This window comes from Anolis carolinensis, chromosome 5 (assembly GCF_035594765.1).
Source record: "Anolis carolinensis isolate JA03-04 chromosome 5, rAnoCar3.1.pri, whole genome shotgun sequence".
In the NCBI taxonomy this organism is placed as follows: Eukaryota; Metazoa; Chordata; class Lepidosauria; order Squamata; family Dactyloidae; genus Anolis; species Anolis carolinensis.
This window is the reverse complement of record NC_085845.1, coordinates 82604242-82628612: the sequence shown is the minus strand read 5'-3', so window position 1 is coordinate 82628612 and position 24371 is coordinate 82604242. Positions and strand designations below refer to the sequence as shown.

Here is a 24371-nt window from a genome sequence, read left to right as displayed (position 1 = left end):
TTATTTTCAAGTAGAATAATAGAATCATAGAGTTGGAAGAGACCTCGTGGTCCATCCAGTCCAACCCCCTGCCAAGAAGCAGGAAAATTGCATTCAAAGCATCCCCAACAGATGGCCATCTAGCCTCTGTTTAAAAGCCTCCAAAGAAGGAGCCTCCACCACAGTCCGGGGCAGAGAGTTCCACTGCTAAACAGCTCTCACAGTGAGGAAGTTCTTCCTAATGTTCAGGTGGAATCTCCTTGCTTGTAATTTGAAGCCATTGTTCTGCGTCCTAGTCTCCAGAGCAGCAGAAAACAAGCTTTCAATAAAACTGAATGTTACCACGTCACACTTGGTTTTAAAAAGTAATTTTTAAAAAAGGATCTTTGAAACTGGTAAGGTAAAATATGCCAACATGCCTTCTTTGAGAGTAGAAAGACGCTTCTCAATGGGATTCCTTGGCTTTGATTTTTTTCCCCTATGGGTAAATTACATGAGGAGCTCTAGAATGCCCTGCTCATGTAGACTCACCTCACACAGTTGTCCTGGGATGCTTGAAAGGGCATTTTGATGAAGCTCCAATTTCTCCAAATGTTCCAGATGAGCTGTTAAGTCAGAGCTTTGACTAAGACCATCGATGTTCTCCAGCTCATTAGATGAAAGGTCTAGTGACTTTATATATTCCTTGTCAGAGATGGATGAAGAGGAACTGTCTGAGCGCTTTACCTTTGGCTGGAATTTGGATATGGCTTCTAGTATAAAATAAGTAAAAGGCAGAAACATTTGACCTCATTTAGGAAAGGCATGTACTACATGGATTTCATTTATTGGTTAAGAGCTGACTGAAATATTGATTTTTTACATTGATTGATCTATCAATCAAACAACCACATGGTTGGAAAATTGCTTTAAAATCCTGACAATATTATTGAGTGAGAGCAAGAGGGAAGGATGATATTTTTATATAAAAATGTACACACAAAAATACATTTGCGCAAACAATGTATGTTTTAATTTACACCTTTTTTCCAGGGAGACAGAGAATATGCCAGTGACAGGATACATCTTGTGCATGTAAATGGAGTAAGGCTCAAATCTTAACTTATTCACCAGAAAGGATTTCAGGTAGCAGTATTGGAAGGGGACAAGCCCAGAAATCTTGGTGAAAAGAAAACGTAAGGCTAAATCAGTGGTTCCCAACCTGTGGTCTATGGATCACTAGTGGTCCCCAAGAACTAAAATATGGTCTGTGGCCTCACTGTTAGTACACAGTTGCAATGAGAGTGACTGGTCTTGCAAAACCCTCTCATAGTACCGAGGCAACGGGGATGTCAGAAGGAGAGAGGCTCCCAGGAATGGCGTGACAATAAGCCTCCTGACTGCTGCTTCTCCTCCTCCCTCCCTCCCTCCCTGAGCAGAGCCGTTCCATGTGGCACCTGAAAGCATGGGTGCCTTGGAATCTTTGTTTTTAGGCCTATTCCTGGGGCTATTTGGGGTGCTGATTCAGAAAATTGCATTGGATAGACCACATCAGTTCTAGATGATTAAATATGGTTTTCTGTGGGTGAACAGATGGCGACTACTGGATGGCATATGTTATGTATCAGAAATTAGAACTGATGTGGTCTATCCAATGCAATTTTCTGAATCAGCACCCCAAAAAAACAAACCAAATCTAAAGTTGACCAAAAACTGATTCGTAACTCTTTTGGTACTAATGTTGGAGAGTGGTTCCTGGTCAAAGTGGTGCCTGATCAAAAAAAAGTTGGGAACCACTGGGCTAAATTAATTCAAAACCTTGCTACATTGTGCTCACATTTCTAATCTGTTTTGCCGTTTTAAATGGCCTAAGATAACACTATTATAATATTGCTCAGCAGATATGAGCAGATCTACAGATAGCTTTGCTCATGAGGGTATTGCTATCTAGCTGAATAATATACAGGGTATTTGAAAAAGAACTCCCAAGTTTTAATGTAATTTACATTAAAACTAGGGAGTTCTTTTTCAAATACCTTGTATTTAGCATAAGAGTTCTGCTGTAGAGCAGATTCCTTGCTTCTCCTATTAAGCAACACAGCTCAGCTGTGAGAATCACCTAGAGGCATTTTGTATGTGGAATATTTATATTCAGGTGTGGGATGTGTAGATTCAGGTGTATTCAGGCTTGCAGAAGAAACTGAACTCAATGGTCATTTGATTCTGCATATTTTCATATCAGAGACTTTGACTGATTTTTAATTACATTCATGGATATTTTTATTACACTGTGAACAGAGTTTAACTGCATACATATATAATCATGAATTTCAATCTGAAAACCTTCTGTACAGTTTTGCTTACTATTTGATTCTTCTAAAGACATCGCTTTTCTTCTCTGATTCCTTAATGGTTCATACTGTGATCCAGCTCCCTGGATAATGCCAAAACATTACAGAAATGAGTATATGAATGGATTTACAATGGATTTGCAAACATTATACTTCCATTGCAGTCTCAGAAGCATATGATAGCAGAAACATTGTCACTTGCTAATCATGTATTAAACTGGAACAGTGAACAGACAGCAACAGGAAAAAGTAAGCATGTAGGATTAGAGGTCATTTGGGCATTTCAGGACAGATGTGCATACATTATGCATAGGCTAGATGTTTCAATCCAAGATCAGTGGGTGAAGAGCCATTGCATAAACAGACTGAGTATATCTTATCCAAAATGCTTGGGACCAGAAGTTTTCTAGATTTCCCCCCCAAAGTTTGGAACACCTGTATTACATAATCTTGGAAATGGGACCATGTCTAAACACAACATTCATTTATATGTCATATATACCTTATGTACAATTTTATAATTTTAAACAATATTTTAAATAAGTTTGTGCATGGAACGAAGTTTGTGTACACCAAACCATTAGAAAGCAAAGGTGTCACTATGGCCTGTTCTACACAGCTGTATAAAATCCAGATTATCTGCTTTGAACTGAATTATTTGGCAGTGTAGACTCATACAATCCAAATCAGATAATGTGGATTATCTGCCTTGATATTATGGATTATATGGAAGTGTAGAAGGGCCCTATCTCAACCACCTTTGTGGAGAACCTCAGGGAACAGGGCTGAACTATTTTTTTCCTGACTTCCTACATTTAAGTCTACCTCCAATCTCCATCAAACTCCTCTTTCCCAATCCAGAGGTGTTTAATCTCTTACCCTTTTTCATTTCCCATCCCGATGTATTTTCTTCCAATTCTGCCCCTGTCCTCCTCACCACTTTGCCCTCTCCTGCTCAAATATTTGCCTTCAGTTTCAACATTTACGAGGTAGATTAAGGGTCCTTCCACACAGCCATATAATCCAGAATATCAAGGCAGAAAATCCCACAATATCTGCTTTGAACTGGGTTATCTGAGTTCACACTGCCATATATTTCAGTTCAAAGCAGATACTGTGGGATTTTATTCAACTGTGTAGAAGGGGCCTCACTTTCCATAAGTTTTGACACTTTCATTTAAATTTCAATAGAGTCCCTTGTTCTCAAAGGACTTTTAGATATATAACATATAAGGTGTATGCCTAAGGCCCCATCTAAACAGCCATATACTATCCAGATTATCTGATTTGAACTGGATTATATGAGTCTACACTGCCATATAATCCAGTTCATAGCAGACAATCTGGATTTGATATGACAGTGTAAATGGGGCCTAAAAGAGCTGTTTTAGAAAGGCATGTGAAAACTAAAAATGTAATTGGAACAGACCTGCTTATCCAAACACAGATCTGCTCATCAGCAAGATTTGATGAACTGTAGCTTCTGCTAAGATAAATATTTCACCAAATGTGGTATTACAGCAGAATCATATCACTATGAAGATGGTCAAAAGGACCAGCAGTAGCTTAGTAGGAAAAAGATGCAATGGCAACTATAAGTAGGCAGTGGTAAACGTGCAGGATTACATTACATATGGTTTTACTCAATAAAGAAAGCTACAGCTCAGAGTATGCAGTTCTATAACAGAGAAATTACACAGTAATTATCTGATGAGCATACATCAAAATCTCTGTAATAAGTCGACAAACCACCTAGAGCTCTTTCAACAAACTGTAAACAAGCTTAGACCATGCGTAACAACTTTTACATACAATAACCCTCAGACCACAATGTATGGATGGTTTGACGCAGAATGTAGGGCAGCCAAAAGAGAACCAATACCAATGAATTTGTTTAGACATAATTACTCAGCAATCTTTTTTTTTGGGGGGGGGGGGTTAGAGGAGCAATAAAAAAATTACTGAAACATTACATTGTGAACCGAGATCGCTCAGGAAGTGCTATATCTACAGATATACCTCCTATGCCATACAAACATAAGACTGATACCATTCATACCAATTTCAAACTCCTTGACTTACAATTGAGTTCCACTGCCTTTGAAGAGGAGGGGAATACTTCTGCAGAGCAATGTCCTTGTGGAGATCTGCAGTTGCCACAGAGTTGGATTTCCTCTTCACAAGATATGAGCTTTCACTCCCTGTAGCAAACAGATGATTAAACAGGATTAAAAGAAAGTCTCGATAACATTGAAAGGAGGAAAAAACCAAAACCTGTTATCAAAGAGTGTTCTGTGTCCTTGAAATGCTACCAACATAAAACCAAAAATAGCCAATGATATTTAACATTTATAACTATGTACATACAGATTTTTTTAAATTTACTAACTCAGTACATATTTTGTTTCTTTTTCAATTTGCTTCCCCCTCTTGACCTTCCAAAGACTTTTGTGCCTTTCTTTGGGTACGTTATTCCAAGTTCACAATGCATTTTATATTGGCAACTGTGAAGGGAGCGGGTTTTTCTTCTGTGTCGGTTTGTGAAATACTTTTTGTAACTGCCGAGGCTCTGATTATGCTCACAAAGCAACTAAGGATTGTATAAAGTTCTCAAAGCGCCTGTTTTTTCCTCTTGTTTTGGGAAGGCTTTTCAAAGGCCTGCTCATTAGCAAGAGATGACTGTAGAAGATTCAGACTTTTATGGCTGCTAATTAGTTAACTGGATTCACCTAAATCACAGTTAGGCTTTTCTACCACTTCTTTGTTCTGTTTTTGTCTCTGATCTGAAGACTGTATTTTGCCTTTGCTGTACTATTCTGGTCTTCAGGTCCTGCTTTTTGAGGTCTCTGGTTTTGATATGTATTAGAATGAGCTTAGTTAGCTTGTTTATTTTTCCCCATGCATTCCTAATTAGTGCTCTGTGTACTGTGTAAACAAAGATACTATATATGTTTGTTTTCTAATTCCCTACCTCCTACAGTGGGCACCCTAGGCAGAACCACAATTCAAAATCCACCTATTGATTGCTTGCTTATCTATATCTATATCTATATCTATCTATCAATATAATAAAAGTGAATGTTTGTATGTTTGTATGTGGCAGCTTTCTGATTGGCCGCCACTTTCACAGGCCACTGTAACCGCCAGGAATCACTGACATGGACCAAACTTGGCACACATAACCCCTATGACCCATTGTACGTCCTGGTGCCGTTTGGGGATGATGGGCCACACATAATGGGATTTGCAGTACTTTCGAATGCTACGTCTCCCACAGAACACTACGTCGCCCACCAGTGACAGAACTGGACCAAACTTGGAACACAGAACCTCCATGAACCCCTTTCCATCTTGAGGCAGATTAGGGGAGGATGGACCAAGGATGATGGGACTTCCAGTACCTTCACTAACTTCTTGAGACCACTCCCACTGCCACGAATCACAGAACTGAACCAAACTTGCCACACATATCCCAAATGACACACTTTACATGCTACAGCAGTTTGCGGGAGAATGGACCAAGCATTATGGGCTTTACAGTACTTTCAAACATTTTCTCTCCAACAGACCACTATTATTCTAACTAATGATGGATCACGACCAAACTTGGCACACATAACCCCCATGTGCACCTTACAACCTGGTGCCATTTCGGGGGGGATGGTACTTTCACATGCTTTGCAGTACTTTCACATGCTTCAAATCTTAACAGACCACTGCGATACACAGCAATGACAAAACTGGACCAAACTTAGCACACACAACCTCCATGAGCCCCTTTACGTTCTGGTCCAGATTGGGGAGGACATACCTAGGATGATGGCACTTGCAGTACCTTCACTCACTTACTGAAACCACTACAATCCACACCACTGACTGATAAAACACCAAACATGGCACACATACCCCCATCACTCACTTTATCTCCTCCTGCAGTTTAGGGACCAACACACCATGGATGATGGGATTTATAATACCTTCACTCACTTTGTTGGACTACTGCAATCCATAACAATGACTGATAAAGACCAAATTTCCCACAAAGTCCCCCTATCACCCACTCTACATCCTGGCGCGGTTTGGAGGAGTTTTGACCACACATGATGGGACTTCCAGTATCTTGACTCACTTCCAGACACCACTGCGACCCCCACCAATGATTGATCAACACCAAACTTGGCACACAGAGCCCCCATGGCCTACTCTACATTCTGCCACTGTTTCCAGGGCAATGCACCATGCATGATGGTACCTGCATATGGGAGTTGTAGTTCACCCGCACCCACTCAACCCAACTGACACTGGATATATACTAAACTTACAACACAGCCAAACAATGCCTTTCTCAAATAACCCGGGCACCGCCGGGTCCCCAAGCTAGTTGGTAATAAATACTACCTGTTGACATTATTTATTCATTTAAAACATTTATATTCTGCCCTTCTCACCCCGAAGGTGACTCAGGGCAGAGCACAACATATTATACGGCAAACATTCGATGCCAGAACATTAAATAAACCATACATATATATAAACACTAAAATCAGTTATCTTCACATTAAGACCATTATTTAAAACCATCAAAAGTCAGCCGTGAAATTTCCTATTGCTGCCATTATTGCATGGCCCCAAAGGCTTGGTCCCACAGCCAGGTCTTTACCATCTTTCTGAAGGACAGGAGGGAGAGGGTTGATCTAATCTCGCCAGGAGTTCCATAGCCGAAGGGCAATCACCGAGAAGGCCATCTCTCTTGCCAATCGCGCCTGTGACGGTGGTGGGACCGAGAGCAGGGCCTCCCCAGAAGATCTTAATATCCACGGTGGTTCATAGGGGGAGATGTGTTCGGACAGGTAAATTGGGTCGGGGCCGTTTAAGGCTTTATAGGCCAAAGCCAGCACTTTGAATTGTGCTTGGTAGGTAACTGGCAGCCAATGAAGCTGATGCAACATGGGAGTTGTGTGCTCCCAGTTATTAACCTGGCTGCCTCTTATTTGACTATTTGAAGCTTCCAAACAGTTTTCAAAGGCAACCCCATGTAGAACGTGTTGCAGTAGTCTATCCTAGATGTAATGAGAGCGTGGACCACCATGGCCAAGTCTGACTTCCCAAGGTACGGGCGCAACTGGCAGACAAGTTTTAATTGTGCAAAAGCCCCCCTAGCCATAGCCGAAACCTGAAGTTCCAGGCTCAGCGATGAGTCCAGGAGATTCCCAAACTGCGAACCTGCACCTTGAAGGTGAGTGTGACCCCATCCAGCACAGGCTGCAACACTTACGACTGACCAGGAGGACCTATGTCTTGTCTGGATTCAATGTCAATTTGTTCGTCCCCATCCAGACCATCACAGTGGCCAGGCACGGGTTCACGACCTGGACAGCCTTCTTAGCATCTGGTGAAAATCATAGAATCATAGAATAGTAGAGTTGGAAGAGACCTCATGGGCCATCCAGTCCAACCCCCCGCTAAGAAGCAGGAAATCACATTCAAAGCACCCCTGACAGATGGCCATCCAGCCTCTGCTTACAAGCCTCCAAAGAAGGAGCTTCCACCACAGTCCGGGGGAGAGAGTTCCACTGTCGAACAGCCCTCACAGTTGAGGAAGTTCTTCCTGATGTTCAGGTGGAATCTCCTTTCCTGTAGTTTGAAGCTATTGTTCCGTGTCCTAGTCTGCAGGGCAGCAGAAAACAAGCTTGCTCCCTCCTCCCTATGACTTCCCCTCACATATTTGTACATGGCTATCATGTCTCCTCTCAGCCTTCTCTTCTGCAGGCTAAACATGCCCAGCTCTTTAAGCCGCTCCTCATAGGGCTTGTTCTCCAGACCTTTGATCATTTTAGTCGCCCTCCTCTGGACGCTTTCCAGCTTGTCAATATCTCCCTTCAACTGTGGTGCCCAAAATTGGACACAGTATTCCAGGTGTGGTCTGACCAAGGCAGAATAGAGGGGGAGCATGACTTCCCTGGATCTAGACGCTATACCCCTATTTATGCAGGCCAGAATCCCGTTGGCTTTTTTAGCTGCCGCATCACATTGTTGGTTCATGTTTAACTTGTTGTCCACGAGGACTCCAAGGTCTTTTTCGCACACACTGCTGACAAGCCAGGTGTCCCCCATTCTGTATCTTTGCATTCCATTTTTTCTGCCGAAGTGAAGTATCTTGCATTTGTCCCTGTTGAACTTCATTTTGTGAGTTTCGGCCCATCTCTCTAGTCTGTCAAGATCGTTTTGAATTCTGCTCCTGTCTTCTAGTCTGTCAAGATCGTTTTGAATTCTGCTCCAGGAGTAGAGTTGGATATCATCTGTGTACAGATGACATCAGACTCCAAAACTCTGGATGATTTCACCCAGCGGCTTCCTGCAGATGTTAAACAACATGGGGGACAATACTGAACCCTGCGGGACACCACAAAACAATGGCTGTGGGACTGAACAGGAGTCCCCCAACAACACCTTCTGGGTACGATCCTCCAGGAAGAACTGGAGCCACTGCAAAACAGTACCTCCAATACCCATCCTAGCGCGGCAACTCAGAAGGATACCATAGTCTACAGTATCGAAGGCCATTGAGAGATCCAGGAGAACCAACAGGGACACACTCCTCTTGTCAAGCTTTCTGTGGAGATCATCCACTAAGGCGACCAAGGCTGTCTCAGTTCCAAGACTAGGTCTGAAACCAGATTGTAACAAATCCAGATAGGCAGTTTCATCCAAGAACCCCTGGAGCTGCGAGACAACCACACATTCCAAGACGTTGCCCAGAATGGGGAGGTTGGAAACTGGACAAAAGTTGGTCAAATGAGTGGGGTCCAGTGATGGTTTTTTCAACAGCGGTTTTAAGCTCGTTGGAATTTCACCTTCCCTGAAGGGAGGCATTAACCACTACTTTATCCACTCTGCCAAACCCCCTCTGGCTTCCTTTATCAACCAGGATAGGCAGGAGTCCAGGATGCATGTGGTCGCCCTCGCCTCTCCAAGAATCTTGTCAACGTCCTTGGGTTGCACAAATTGAAATGAATCCATTGACTTGGGACTCTTGGAAAGAGAAGGTACAAAGGTTTGCCGCTTTCTTCCAAGAAGCTCAAGGGATAGTTGACCTTGACAGATTTTGGGGAAAAAAAGTACTGGTAGAACTCAATCTTTCAGGTTTGTTATTTATTATTTCAGCTAGGAGTGTACATGGTAGCATTTCTCAAAATGGGATCTGGGAATTCCGGCAGTTCCAGAACCCAAACCTCCGGAAATGGGATGGGCAACAGGGCTTGAACTGACTTGGCCAAAACGGATCATGTGGCAGCACAAATGGGCTGCTTTTAGTTGTGCCATAGCAGCGCACGTGCAAGGGGGGGGTGGTCCCCCTTAGCCTTGCCTGAGCCAATCACAGAAAGAAAGAGGATCACATGTCTTTTTGCCAAGCTGGTCTATACATACCAGGGTGAACTCCTGCTTAGGATCGCATTTTGACTCAAGTCCAGTCTTTTTCTTTGACAATTTTATTAAATTATAATATAAATATGTGTTATATATTTAACATATAGAATCATAGAATCACAGAGTTGGAAGAGACCTCATGGGCCATCCAGTCCAACCCCCTGCCAAGAAGCAGAGAGTTGGACTGGATCACATCTGTAACTGTGATAGCTCTTTCACAGTTACAAAAACTATAGTTTAGCCAAAACATGGCCTATATTTGTACTGCCAACAGTAACTGCCAACTGACAAATTGACCCTGTCACATTACAGAATTTCTTCCTAATACTATGAACCAAATATTTTGAGATTAAGGTTCCCCAACAGTAAAAGAATCCAACAGAATAGAAAAGGATGACCACTGTATTCAATGTATCTGAACAGCAGTGCAGAGAGGAACTTGATATAATTAATCTTTCAAATACAACATTGGCAGAAAGCTTTTCAGAAGCATTTCCCATTTAGGTTCCACATTATTTCCAGACATGGCAGATCCAACTGAGGATCAACACTGCCCTATATCCCAGGATCTGATCCCAGATTATCTTCTTATCCCAGTGTAAACTCCTATAATCCAGTTCAAATCAGATAATCTGGGATCAGATCCTGGGATACAGGACAGTGTAGATCTAGCCTTGCTCAACACTCAACACTCATATCAACGCCACATCTAAAGAGGTCAGGTTAGAAATATTTCAAATGACAGTAAATGCTTTCTTTTTACTAACAAACTCACCTTCGCTATCTATATCATCACTCAGGCGAAAAACATTGTCCACTAAAGGATCAGGCAGGAATGCCCAGTCTTCATTTTTCTCCATTGTATCTTCAGAAGTGTTTACATCAGAGCTGGATCTCGACTGGTCATCATAGCTGCTTGTCCTTTGGTATCTGAGCACCATTCTGGCCAATGCAGAACCAGCATCTAATGTACGTGAATCCAATTAAAAAACATTTTAGAAATACTAGAAATGTTACATTTACCACCATTTTGTTCAGACAACCATGTTTCATCTTATTAAACCTTTTACTAAATCTACTAGTTAAACATGAACAGGTCTCTTGCTCACATATGTAGCCCGTTAATGAGAACCAAAATAAACCAGGGACCCACTCATGATTAATCATTGTATTCTAGTGCATTCAAACTGGGAATCTATGATTACCTGCTTTGGAACAAGTCAGGATATTATTATATCATCTTCAAAGTGTGGTTTAATATCCTAGATTGTTCTGAAGCTAATAACTATAATTTTCCATAGCAGATAACACTATGTAACATGATTTTTGTTCCTGCATTATAAATGTCATTTTCTAATTGGTTCTATCAAAAAACATGGAAAAAGTTTATTTAACTGTCAAAACTTTGTTTTTTCTGTCTGCCCAAAAGGTTAAAAATGGCAGCCACATAAACAACGTTTCTGGAGTATAACAACTAGTGGCGTGCATTTGGGTAAAAGCTTGTCCCATTTAGTTTCCGGCTTTCGTTGCGGGGCCCAATTTGTTTTCGGTAAGCCTCCTGAAATTGGGAGGGTTGTTTTCAGTTGTTTTGTTTCGGGGCCCAAAAATCATCCAATTGGGGGGGGGGGGGCTTCCCACCCACTGACTCCCTTTCCTGAGGCATTTGGCTGCCTGGTAGGCACTGCACTTCTTCTCTTCCTCCTCCTCCCTCCCTCCTAGCACCTGCAATGCCCCACACTCACTCATAGGAGTTATGGCCAGGCAGCCCCACATCAAAACCTCAAGCAAGCAGGAAGGAACCACCGCCCCTCCCTCCTTTCCATTCAGAGTGTGTGGTGGACGGTGGGGCGTGTGTGTGTGATGGGTGGGTGACTGTGTAGGTGCTCAGCTGCAGAAAGGCACTGAAAGGCACAAACAAGCTTTCCAGGCATGCCTGCATGCCCCACGCCACACACACACACTCCCTGGAAAGAGAGTGTGTGTGTGGCAGGTCACAGGCAGGCCTCTCAGTGACTGCCTGCAGACGAGTGCTGGCACAGTCACACACCCACACACACACACCTGGAAAGGAGGGAGGGGAGGTGGTTCCTTCTGCCCTGATGCTGAGTTCCGGATGTGGGGCTGCCCGGCCGCAACTCCTGTGAGTGAATGCGGGCCATTGTGGGTGTGAGGGAGGGAGAGAGGGAGGAGGAAAAAGAGAAGAAGAGTGCACGCACGGAATTTCAGCTCCACAAGAAAGCAGGCTTTTGTGTCAAGCTGAGTTTCATGTGGGGAGGGAGCTTCATGTTTCGTGCTTCCAAATAAATGGAAGACACGAAAGAAACTGAAGAAACTGTACGAACTAATTTTGCACACATGTCTAATAACAACTACTTTCAAAGTAGGTACCGCACAATTAAACAGGAAATATCACTTTCAAACCAGGAACAGGTTTCTTCAAACTTTGTTACATAGTGAAATATAAGAAATTGTATAACTGAAGATTTCCCCACAAAATTCAAGTATGAAAGTGAGGAGGGGAACAAAGAGGGGGACATCTGAATGTGCAGACAAAGGGCTTGTTTGTATTGTGGATAAAAAAGCTGTCATGTGATATTCCCAATCAAACCAATAGTGGAAGCATGCAGGAATATTGACATTAACAAAACAGCTAACCTGAAAAAAACATGGAACCAATGTCCTCCTGTACATATATTAAAAAATTACCACACATTTTTCTCAGAATTTTGAAAGCAGGATGTTTCAATTTTACAAGCCTGGGACTGGCAGGTCTAGCATTGCAGGGTCACACAGACATGTGAAGATTTGCATCTTTCAGCCAGAAATGGGATAAAATCCCACGGCTTCCCTCCTTTGCAGCGTATCAGCGTGGGTTTTCTAGTGATGTTGTCTGGCCATCCCACATTTTTATTTCTTTTATTTATTGGTTGATTTTATATGCCACTTCTTCCCCAAGATGGGATTCAAGACAGCTATATTTACTTGATTTATAGTTGCTTTTGGCAATTTTAGTTACTGAAAATTCTAAAAAAGCTAAACTGACTTCTCCCCAGGCTTCACCCAGAACCACCCAATCCTGTCTTTGGAGAAGCAAAGTAGCCAATCAAGTATTTCTGAACTTGAAGAATACACATGCATTAAATCAATAGCACATAAGATAATCCCAACCTTCAGTGTTGAATAGCCACTTCTGAACCAGCTAAGAGCTTCATACAGCTTGGCCACCATTAAATGCTTTAATATTTACATCTCCTTTACAGCCACTTACTTGTTTGTTTCCTAAGGGATGCCCGTTTATCCGGAAATAAGGGGCTCAGCCAAGCCGGTTCAATTTTGCCAATGCAAAATCCTCCAAGGCATATGCTGCTATTGGCAATATCCAAGCTAAGTTTTTTCAGGAGCAAACTAATGATCTGGCTGTCTCCTTTCTTGATGCTGACTGCCAGAGCACTCCGAATATCCTGCTCTCGAGCTCCACTATTGAGCAGCAGTTCTACCAATTTAGCATTGCTTCCTTTCTCACAAACCTGTTACAGGAAAAAAAAAAAGGACGAATAAAGCAATGGCACAATTGGGACAACCTGAAAAATGCAAGTATGGGTTTTACTGGCTTTGTGTACAGTTTTTTTACATTAATTTTTACTCAAATTGTAGATAACCATTTCTTATTTGACACATATCTGTGTGTCCTGAAACCTCAAAATGTTCAACTCCATACTTTTTGCTTCCGTATGCAAAGTCTAAGGAATAGGCCACCATAGCATTATTACCAGAAGTGTAGACTTAACATCATTATGGAAATAATAATCAATTAATTTAGTCAAGTTTAGGTTTTTGTTATTGTTTAGTCATTCAGTTGCTTCTGACTCTTCGTGACCTCATGGACCAGCCCACACCAGAGCTTCCTGTCGGCCGTGGCCACCCCCAGCTCCTTCAGGGTCAAACCAGTCACTTCAAGGATGCCATCCATCCATCTTGCCCTTGGTTGGTCCCTCTTTCTTTTTCCTTCCATTTTCCTCAGCATCATGGTCTTTTCCAAGCTTTCCTGTCTCCTCATGATGTGGCCAAAGTACTTCATCTTTGCCTCTAATATCCTTCCCTCCAGTGAGCAGTCGGGCATTATTTCCTGGAAGATGGACTGATTTGATCTTCTTGTGGTCCAAGGCACTCTCAGAATTTTCCTCCAACACCACACTTCAAAAGTGTCTATCTTCCTTCGCTCAGCCTTCCTTATGGTCCAGCTCTTGCATCCATAGGTCACTATGGGGAAGACCATTGCTTTAACTATGCGGACCTTCGTTGCCAGTGTGATGTCTCTACTCTTCACTATTTTATCGAGGTTGGTCATTGCACTCCTCCCAAGTCTAGGTATCATTCAGTATTATTGTCATGTCCCCACAGTGTCTGTCTTTACTATCTTGTCTAATTAAGGCTCCCTTAGCTAGAAAGGGTTCCGTTCTTTATTGTATAATTTATGGGAGGGAACCATAGGAGCTCTTTCCCTTTAATACCCCCGCCCTCAGTGGCAGAGCCTCACAGCCAGATCTACCAGCTTCCCTAAAGCCAACCATTTGGAAGAAGGTGCTGAGAGAGGTCAGGAAGCTGAATACGCTGCATGTTAGAAACTGGTGCCAGAAGTTGGTTAGCATTTGGTATTGCAAATTGAAGAAACCCTGCCACAGGTGTATGGAAGACAAGGCAAGAAAAGATACAGAAGGAAGGTAGAGAACAAGCAAAAATTACAGTTGAGTCAAGCCTCCACTTTTCCTACTAGTTTTAGTTGTTAGTCCTGGGAGAGGTTAGAATTTTGACTTTTTATTACTCTATTAAATAAACTAGCTGTGCCCGGCCACGTGTTGCTGTGGCAAAGTATGGTGGTATGGGAAATAATGTATTGAGGAATTGGTGGTAGTTAAGGTAAAGGGTAAAGCTTTTCCCCTGACATTAAGTCCATTATAAATGGGTTATATAGCTGTGTGGAAGGGCCTTGAGTCTACACTGCCATATAATCCAGTTAAAATAAAATAATCTGTATTTTATAGGCAGTGTGGAAGAGGCCTAAGTGAGGCCTAACTCTGCCTGTCCCCTGGGCTGAGTGGGTTGCTAGGAGACCAAGTGGGCGGAGCTTAGCCTTCTAACTGGCAGCAATTGGATAAAAACAATTATTCCTCTCCCTCTAATTAGGACTTTATTTTTCTTTTCTTTTTGTTGTATGAACGTAGAGGCATGGATGAGGGGTTGTGCTACCAAGTTTAGTGTTTCTGGGATGTGCAGTTTTGTTGTTTTGTCCTAGCCCAAAATTTCATTACCCTTTTATATATATAGATTGCTTGTTAACTTTTCACCTTTGTAAATCCAGCTCTGTCCCTGGCGAGATTAGAGCACCTTCAAAAATTAGCTCGGGGGGACAGAACAATTATGTAACACAAGAATCCAAAAATACTTCTTTGAAACTAGTACAACAAATCACAATTAAACACACATACCTGATAAATTAAAGAGTTTGCTTTTGTCTTCTTATTCACATCGGCTCCAAGCAACAGCAAACATTCCACCATAATGCTATTATATTCGGCACAAGCTTTCTCCAACATCAGGTTTTTTAAATCATCGTTCTCAGCCATTTTGGCAAAGCATTTACAACAAAGACTCTGAAACTACATTGAATAGACAGTAATTTGAAATTGGACAAGTCCCTTTCAGAACATATCACTTTAAATGTGAAGGAGAAGGGGCATGGAGATGGCTAGCGAATGAGAGAAGATGGAAAGGTAAGAGATACCTGCTGGTCTCTTTGTTCAGTAAAACACATGGACATCTGATAAAAAATGGCTGTATCAAATGACTCCTGTATTAACAGCTTCGCAAAACAAGGTGACAGATCGAGTATTGTCGTAATTGTTTGAAATCCCTATAGATAAAAGGACACCAGAATGATAACATGCCTAGGAAAGCTTCCTGAAGTTTTGTAGGACTTGCGAGTATGTATAAGACCAAAGCCTCAGTTATACTGTAAACTTTTGTTACCAGGATGTTTCTTTGGAACCAGTAAGGCTTGCTGTAGAGTGCAAGGCTAACTGCAACCTTTAGGCATTTACTTTGACACTGAATCTCAAAGAAGCTGTTACCTCCCAACATAGAAATCCCACAATTTGCAGCATTAGGATACATTATCATCATCATTTATATAGCATCATTAAATGTACATTATGCTTTTCAATAAAACAACCAAAAACACTAACAACAGTACCCAAACTTAGTCTTCAAGAAGTTACCAGAAGTTTTCCGAAGTTACCCTAGTTAAAGAAAGCATACTGAGCAATGCCTAAACAACAAGACCAAAGTATGAGATAGAAGTAATGCAGGCCAGATTATATTCTCAATATCATATGAATATACTCAAATGCATTTCTCAATTTAAAATAATTTTGAAATAAATGTAACAACGGAACCTGTGCCTAACAGGAGAAGACTAGAATTCCCAAAGAATCCCCCCTCACCCAAACTGTTTTTAACCAGATATGACACATACTTGGGCCTGTATTTCCACAGCATCCTTAAAGCGTCGTAAAGTCGAAACCAAGATTACAGCCAGTACGTGTATTGTTGCAATACACAAGGTTTTTTTCGTAATCAAGGATCCCAGAAGCCCTAAACCTAAGCACTGTATTTCTAGGAAGAAAAAGGAAAAAAGAAGGAGAGAGGAAGAAGGCAGGAATATTAATTGAGAGGTATGGACTTTCATATTTGCTCCTAACACCACTGCTGTGTTTATGTGTTGTTCTGTTATTTATTTTTCATTTTATTTAATTTATATGCCACTCCCCTCCAAGTAAGACTCAAAATAGCTCACAAAAAGAATGAACTAAAACTTAACAATGCAATGTTAAAGACAATAATCGCAAAATAGTACTCCAGAGTGAAAAGAAACAACACTAGAAAGGGCAATAGGCCCCTTCTACACGGTCAATAAAATCCAAATTATCTGCTTTGAGCTGGATTATATGGCAGTGTAGACTCATATAATCCAGTTCAAAGCAGATAATGTGGATTATCTGCTTTGATCATCTGAATTATAGGACAGTGTAGAAGGGGCCTCAGCCTTTCCAGTTTTAGTGCAACTTCTGGGAAAACAGGACATCATACCATTCTATTAACAACAGTATGCAGAAATACATTTACAAGAAAACATTCACATTAATAACTATTAACATTAATGACCTCCTTGTTGTGTTTTCCTTCCATACGAAAGTGTACAAATAAAATTCTGTTATTTTATACGTATTTTAGCACATAAAATATTACTCCAGAACTGTGCTTTGGGAGCTTTTGCTTGTTTCATGACTATAGGCTTTTGCTTCCTTCCAGGGCCCTTCAAACAAGAATGGATAAGTATTCTCTCAGAAATGCTTTTGTTTCTAAAAGCCCTGAGCTAAAAAGTTTCCGTTGGACTACATGTAAGCTCCTTTTAAGTTTAATAAATGACTTCGTACCTTGATCATCAGGATACATCTGTAGCGTATGAAGTACAGTGTCTGTCATCCCTTGCTGAGACAACATTTCTAAGGCTCCTGAACACTCTACCACAGATGAAAGTATCTGAAATCCACACTTCTGAATTCCGGGATGGCCAATGAACTAGAAATAAAGAGAAAATAAACACGGGCACACTAAAGAACTGAAATAAAGAGTTAAATATATTTTTGTTCATTTTTTGCAAACATAAAAAAACATTACTGCAGTATTTAAGTAATCAGCAATTTGAATATTGTTGAGTTGGTTCAATTAATGTCATGGTTCTATGAAAGTTAAACTGATGTAGAGTTGTATGTCTTACAATTTAACTGCTTTGAGTAGACTAGAGGATAGAAATGTATTAAAACAAACAAAGGGCCCTTCCACACAGCCATATAACCCAGAATATCAAGGCAGATAGTCCACAATATTGTCTTTGAACTGGATTATCTGAGTCCACACTGCCATATAATCCAGTTCAATGTGAATTTTATACAGCTATGTGGAAGAAGCCAAAGTTGGGGATCACACCAAGTAGGCCTTGAAATGATTGATTATCATTTTGAGCTTCCAGTGACCAGTGATGTCAATGATTATTATTAATTTTTACTGTGTAGTTCACAGACACAAAACAAATTTTAAAATGTAAAAGCATTGACCTTTTCTTCACATAAGTTGCAGCAACTGATCAAAGATGAGAAAAGAATTGTGTTTTTCTAGCATTTTATCTTCTAAATACACTAATGTTACTATGCTATCCTCCAGCTGTACACTCACAGAATCACAGAGCTGGAAGAAACCTCGTCGGCCATCTAGTCCAACCCCTGCCAAGAAGCAGGAAAACTGCATTCAAAGCATCCCCGACAGATGGCCATCAAAGAAGGAGCCTCCACCACACTCTGTAGCAGAGAGTTCCACTGCTGAACAGCTCTCACAGTTAAGAAGTTCTTCCTGAGGTTCAGGTAAAATCTCCTTTCCTGAAGTTTGAAGCCATTGTTCTGCATCCAAGTCTCCAGGGCAGCAGAAAACAAGCTTGCTCCCTCCTCCCTATGACCTTCCCTCACATATTTATACACGGCCATCATGTCTCCTCTCAGCCTTCTCTTCTGCAGGCTAAACATGCCCAGCTCTTTAAGCCGCTCCTCATAGGGCTTGTTCTCCAGACCCTTGATCATTTTAGTCACCTTCCTCTGGATACATTCCAGCTTGTTAACATTTCTCTTGAATTGCGGTGCCCAAAATTGGACATAGTATTCCAGGTGTGGCCTGACCAAGGCAGAATAGAGGGGTAGCATGACTTCCCTGGATCTAGACACTATACTTCTATTTGTACAGGCCAAAATCCCATTATCTTTTTTAGCTGCCGCATCACATTGTTGGCTCATATTTAACTTGTTTTCCACAAGGACTCCAAGATCTTTTTCACACTTACTGCTGTCAAGCCAGACATTGATTAACTTCTGGAGCCACATCAGCATTTGTTTCAAATATTTTTTAAAAAATCATGAAATGTACTCTAGTAGTATTAATTACAGCCCAATTCACAGTTTTGTTCAAAGTTCTGATGTGGCTTACTTGTACTGCAGGAAAAATTACTATGTGAACTTGGATTAAGTAAATGAGCTGACCAGTATTAAACACTCTAAAACACTTCACATAAATATATACTGTATATACTCGAGAATAAGCCTAGTTTTTCAGCCCTTTTTAAGGCTGAAAAATCTCCCCTCGGCTTATACTCACTCGAGTGAGGGTCCTGGCCGGCTTCTATTCAAGTCGACTCATATTTGAGTATATAGGTATTCAAAATTGGACAGTCTTATCTTATTAAAGTCTTATTATTATCTTAAATTACAGTTTTATATAAATATTCAAAAACATTTAACCTACTGATGTCTCAAATAATGCAATTTTATTAATATCTATTTTTATTTTTGAAATTGACCCGTAGCTGTTGCATTTCTCACCCTCATCTTATACTCGAGTCAATAAGTTTTCCCAATTGTTGTGGTAAAATTAGGTGCCTCGGCTTATATTCGGGTCAGCTTATACTCAAGTATATATGGTATATAAACATCTAAGTACAAATAGTCATCTCAAACTCTGTCACAAAATTACCCAAGAAACTTTTTTTGCAGAAGGAAAACTTGCCATGAGAAGAAAAATAATGAACTGTACCGTGTTGAGAGCATCGAGGACCAATGCGTGAGTCCCTTCTAACAAACACTGGTTTTTAATCACTTTCAATGTCAGTGCAAAATCAGCATCTCCCAAAGAACTGTTCTTTATTTTTTTCAATGACCCTGTACCATGTGGAGAAAAAGAAATGTTCTTCTTAGAAAAGGAAAAATTGTGATTCAGATCATTCAAAGTCATATCAGCCTACAAACCCAAAGACAGGATGTTTCTTCAATATTTTACACTTGTAAGTTCTCTTCAAGTAACATGGGAGTGCAAAATCTGACAATGCCTTAGACATGCAACATAAGCAAAAGCTTCACATTTTACCTTACAAGGATGAAAAAATCTGATTCTTCTAGTAAGTAAAACTCTGTGCTAGGAAGTTTTATTGGTTATTATGAGAGACATTCAATGAGATAACTGTTGTGGCTTTTTAAAAATGTTTCTGTCAAAATTCCCCAAAATCAGTATATGTATGAATATTTGAAAGGAATGATCCCGTTATCTTGTGTCATTGTATAGAAAATGCAAGACGATAGCTCTTGTAGTTTTTTAATGTTGTTTATAAAAACTTTGAAAATTCCCCGAAAATCCGTGGATAAGTGAAATGTTCTGAAATTTGATGGGGTCACAATGATAAATGTGTTATATGTGTAGCAAGTTTCACCCCAATAGCTGTAAAAATCAGGGGGAAAGGAGCCTCTGAAGTTTCCCCACTTGCGCAATTATAACAAAAATGTAGCGAAATTTCGGTACTCACATTATAGTAACAAAAGTTTTGCTAACTATACTTTAGAAACACTTTAGAAACAAAACGCCAGCGCCCCCTAATTTTATAATGACTTTTGAAACTTTTTTTATCGATCACACATGCCTAGTATATACAGCAATCACTATTAAATACACATATTAAAAACACTAGCTATTACATGTTATAAAGAATGCAGACTATATTTAGATCAGACTATCAAAATAGGGTATTTATAGAACTCCCATAATCCAGTTATGAGAAAGGATGCTGTGCTAAAAATACATACTAAATAAGTTAATGGAGAAGATAAATTATCATGGGTACTATGTGTTTGTTTTCATGCTGTGTAAACAGCATATTTGTATCCTGGATAATGGTAATTTATGCATTTGGTATAAAAAAAACTCTGAACACCCTGATTATAATCATGTTTACACATAATATCCCACTGTGTTTTTCATCCCAATAAATAAACTGGTCTTATTTTTAAATAAATATACATAAGATCAAGCATCATGTAATGCACTGATTATTGGTTGGATACAATAATCTGAAAGGATGGTTGCACAGCTGCTGAATGTGTGGTTTAGTAATTACAAGGTTTCCTGGGGTATGTTCATTTTTAGCGCTTTAAGCTAAAGGGGATATAACAACATATTATAAATAAATTTGCATTCACTGATTAATCTGTACTGGTCTGGGCTTGTCTGTTTTCTTTGATATGATTCAATGTAACGAGATACTACATATTAGGAATGTGCTTTGCATTCAAACAAATCCTCAATCAGAAGATCCTACAGAGGAACAATATGAAATCTGATCTCTCCTGAAAATGTGTTAGAAATTATTTCACACAATACAAAAATGCTGGAATTCTATGTCACTTTTTTTTAATTTGCTTCACTACAATGAGAAGCTGTCAGCTCACCACAGCCGCTCCTGAATGAACACACAAGACTCTCTGTGATATCACCAGAAACTTTTACTGTAGGAAACATGAACATCAGAAAAGCCAAGAATGGGATACTACGACCAACCCTCCTTTATATACCCTCCCCCTCATTTGAACAGTCTCTTCCCGCTCAGTAAAACCCCGCGCAAATTCCCCGCCAAGTCCAGCAGCCGTTTCTTCTCCAAGTCCTGAGCCGCAGGTGTCTTATCAATGTCAGTGACCCTGAAACTCAGAGCCACATCCAGGCTCTAGTAGCAGGGTTCTGACATGGCGTCCTCCTCCCCTTCATCCTGGAAGGAAAAGATTAAACACAACTATTGTTCTCCGCCGTCCAGAGTTCCTTTATACTTTTTTAACAGGCTGCAATGGAATACCGGGTGTACCTTTCCTAGGTCCTTGGGTAGCCTCAGTTCATAGGTCACTTCGTTTATTCTTTTTGCTACCCTGAATGGTCCTATATAGCGTGGAGCCAATTTCTTGGATGGGAATCCCAATTTTAGGTTTTTTGTGCTCAGCCAAACCAGATCTCCTTCGCCCAATTTGTCCCCCTCTCGGCGCCTACGATCTGCAAAGAGCTTGTACTTCTTTTGTGTTTCCCGCAATGCCTCCACCACGGTTTGCCACCCTTGCTTGATTTTGGCCGGCCATTCCTCGTCGGTCTGGCCCTCCCCTTCCTTCCACTCGGGTAGCCTGGGGAAAGGTGCCACCTCCTGTCCGTATACTATTTCGAATGGGGCACGACCTGTGGCCGAATGTACGGCCCCGTTAAAAGCCATCTCAGCAAACGGAAGAAGGTCCGCCCAATCATCCTGTCTATAATTGGTGTACATCCTTAAGAATTGGCACAGTGTCTGTTGGGTACGTTCGACCCCCCCGTTGGTCGCGGGATGAAAGGCCGAGCTCAGGTTCCTTTCTGCTCCTAACAGCTGTAAGAATTTTCCCCAAAATTTTGCAGTAAATTGGACTCCCCGGTCGCTAATTATTTTGTCGGGACACCCATGTAGGCGATATACATGCTTCACATACAAATCAGCAAGTTTTTCAGCTGAAGGGAGTTTTGGCAGGGCCACAAAGTGTGCCTGTTTGGAGAATAGGTCCAATATTGTCCAAATGTATCTGTGGCCTCTGCTGGGGGGTAGTTCGCCTACAAAATCCATGGCCACGCATTCCCATGGCCTCATGGGCTCCACCACCTTCTGCAATAGCCCCTGGGGCTTCCCCGGTGGTGTTTTTCCCTCTGCACATAATTCACACTGCGTGACGTACCCCCTGGCGTCTTTCCTCATTCCGGGCCACCAGCATTGTTTGGCCAACAGTTTAATAGTCCTGGTGGGGCCTAGATGACCCGCACCTTTGTTATCATGGTACTTCCTTAACATTTCTCGTCTTAAACATTCAGGGATATACAATTTCTTATTTACAAACACCAAATCCCCACACAATTCTCCCTTTTCTTTGTTAGTTTGTAACCATTTGTCCATTCCATACGCTCGTTTCAACTCTTCCTCCCATATTTCTCCTCCCCCCGTGGAAATGGCAGTACGTTTGTTTTCTTTGGCCGCTTGTGCTCGAGTTAGTACTGCCAGGCCCCACTGCTTATCTAGGAACAGGCTCCCTTCAGATTCCTGAATTCCTCCCCCGTGCTGAGGCATCCGAGAGAGAGCGTCAGCGAGTATGTTATGTTTCCCCTGGAAGAATCTGAGTCTGAAATCAAAACGGCTGAAATATTGGGCCCATCTAATTTGCTTCGCCGATAGTTTACGAGGGGATCTTAGATACTGTAAATTTCTATGATCAGTCCACACCTCAAACGGTGTTCCACTTCCTTCCAGAAAGTGTCTCCAGCACTCTAGTGCTTTTAGAATAGCTAAGGCTTCTCTCTCCCAAATTGGCCAGTTTTTTTCTGTATCGCTAAACTTTTTTGACAGATAGCCACATGGCTTCAGGTTCCCCCCCTCGTCTTTCTGCAGCAGAACTGCCCCATATGCCCGGTCTGACGCATCGCAATGTAATACAAAGGCTTTAGACATATCAGGGTGCTGTAGGACAGGCTCCTCAGTAAAACGCTTTTTAAGGGCTTCGAAAGCTTCCTGGCATTCTATTGTCCAGGTCAGTTTGGCCCCTGGGGCCTTCACTTTGGCTGTTTCTCCCCTGCCTTTAGTCTTTAACAAATCCGTTAATGGCAAAGTGAGGCGCGCAAAGTCCTTGATAAATGTTCTATAGAAGTTTGCGAACCCTAGGAAGGATTGCAGCTGCTTCCGTGTTTTGGGGGCTTCCCACCCCCTCACGTCTTCTACCTTCGCAGGGTCCATCGCCACTCCCTGGGAGGAAATCCTATACCCCAGAAAGTCTATCTGGTCTTTATTGAACTCGCACTTGGCAAGCTTCGCATACAGTTTTGCTTCTCTCAACTTTTGCAGGACTTCCCTGACTAGTTCTATGTGTTGCTCCTTAGTCCGAGATATTATCAATATGTCATCAAAAAAAACAAAGACTCCCTTGTACAACAATGGATGCAACACTTCGTTGATTAATTGCATGAACGCGGCACCTCCGCCGCACAAACCGAAGGGGAGCACACGATAATTGAATAATCCGAATGCACAGGAGAAGGCCGTCTTCCACCTGTCCTCTGCTTTGATCTGCAATTTATGGTACGCTTCAATTAAGTCCAATTTAGTGAATATCTGTCCCTCCGATAACTGGGCGATCAAGTCCTTCACTAAGGGTAGGGGGTATTTATTTACAGAACTGATTGCATTCAGGCCCCTGTAGTCAATGCAGAGCCTCAGCGTTTGGTCCTTTTTCCGCCTGAACAACACAGGCGCCCCTAAAGGGGAATTTGAAGGCTCTATGAAACCCCTCGCTAGGTTTTTATCAATGTATTTTCTCAGTTCCTCCTTTTCCCTAGCCGACATTGGGTATATTTTTGCCTTGGGAAGCTCTGCTCCTGGGACTAGCTCTATCTTCACTTCAACTCTCCGCTTTGGTGGGAAACTGTCTGCTTCCTTCTCATCAAATACGTCCACAAAATCCCGATACTCTGGGGGTAATTTATCTGCCAGTTCTGCTATCCTGATAGAGTCTTCCTCCCCCCTTTTCCCCGGCTCCCTCTCCACTTCCTGGCTCCCTTCTTCCAACTTCATCCTGAAGATCATGCTCTTCTCCTCCCAGTTGATTTGCGGGTTGGCCTGCCCCAGCCATGGCATGCCTAGTATAACATTATAGCTGGCTA

The 24371-nt window shown here is 41.5% G+C and overlaps 1 protein-coding gene and 1 long non-coding RNA gene across 3 annotated transcripts in view; one reads left to right on the top strand and one right to left on the bottom strand.

Moving 5' to 3' along the window:
- Window positions 1–24371, bottom strand: part of lrrk2 (leucine rich repeat kinase 2) — a 123508-nt gene that overhangs the window by 58420 nt on the left and 40717 nt on the right. For both annotated transcript variants that reach the window (XM_062981694.1, XM_008111593.3), the window contains exons 14-23: window positions 19431–19555; window positions 17231–17375; window positions 16270–16409; window positions 15520–15648; window positions 15224–15394; window positions 13006–13264; window positions 10513–10701; window positions 4392–4510; window positions 2323–2392; window positions 511–731 (exon numbers count right to left, since the gene is read on the bottom strand). In XM_062981694.1, the coding sequence (XP_062837764.1) occupies window positions 511–731; window positions 2323–2392; window positions 4392–4510; window positions 10513–10701; window positions 13006–13264; window positions 15224–15394; window positions 15520–15648; window positions 16270–16409; window positions 17231–17375; window positions 19431–19555 (1568 nt within the window). The remainder of the gene's footprint in view (window positions 1–510; window positions 732–2322; window positions 2393–4391; window positions 4511–10512; window positions 10702–13005; window positions 13265–15223; window positions 15395–15519; window positions 15649–16269; window positions 16410–17230; window positions 17376–19430; window positions 19556–24371) is intronic.
- On the top strand, window positions 16383–19477 carry LOC134299300 (uncharacterized). Its single transcript, XR_010006485.1, has 3 exons — window positions 16383–16468; window positions 17106–18214; window positions 19391–19477. It is a non-coding gene; the product is annotated as an uncharacterized LOC134299300 (long non-coding RNA).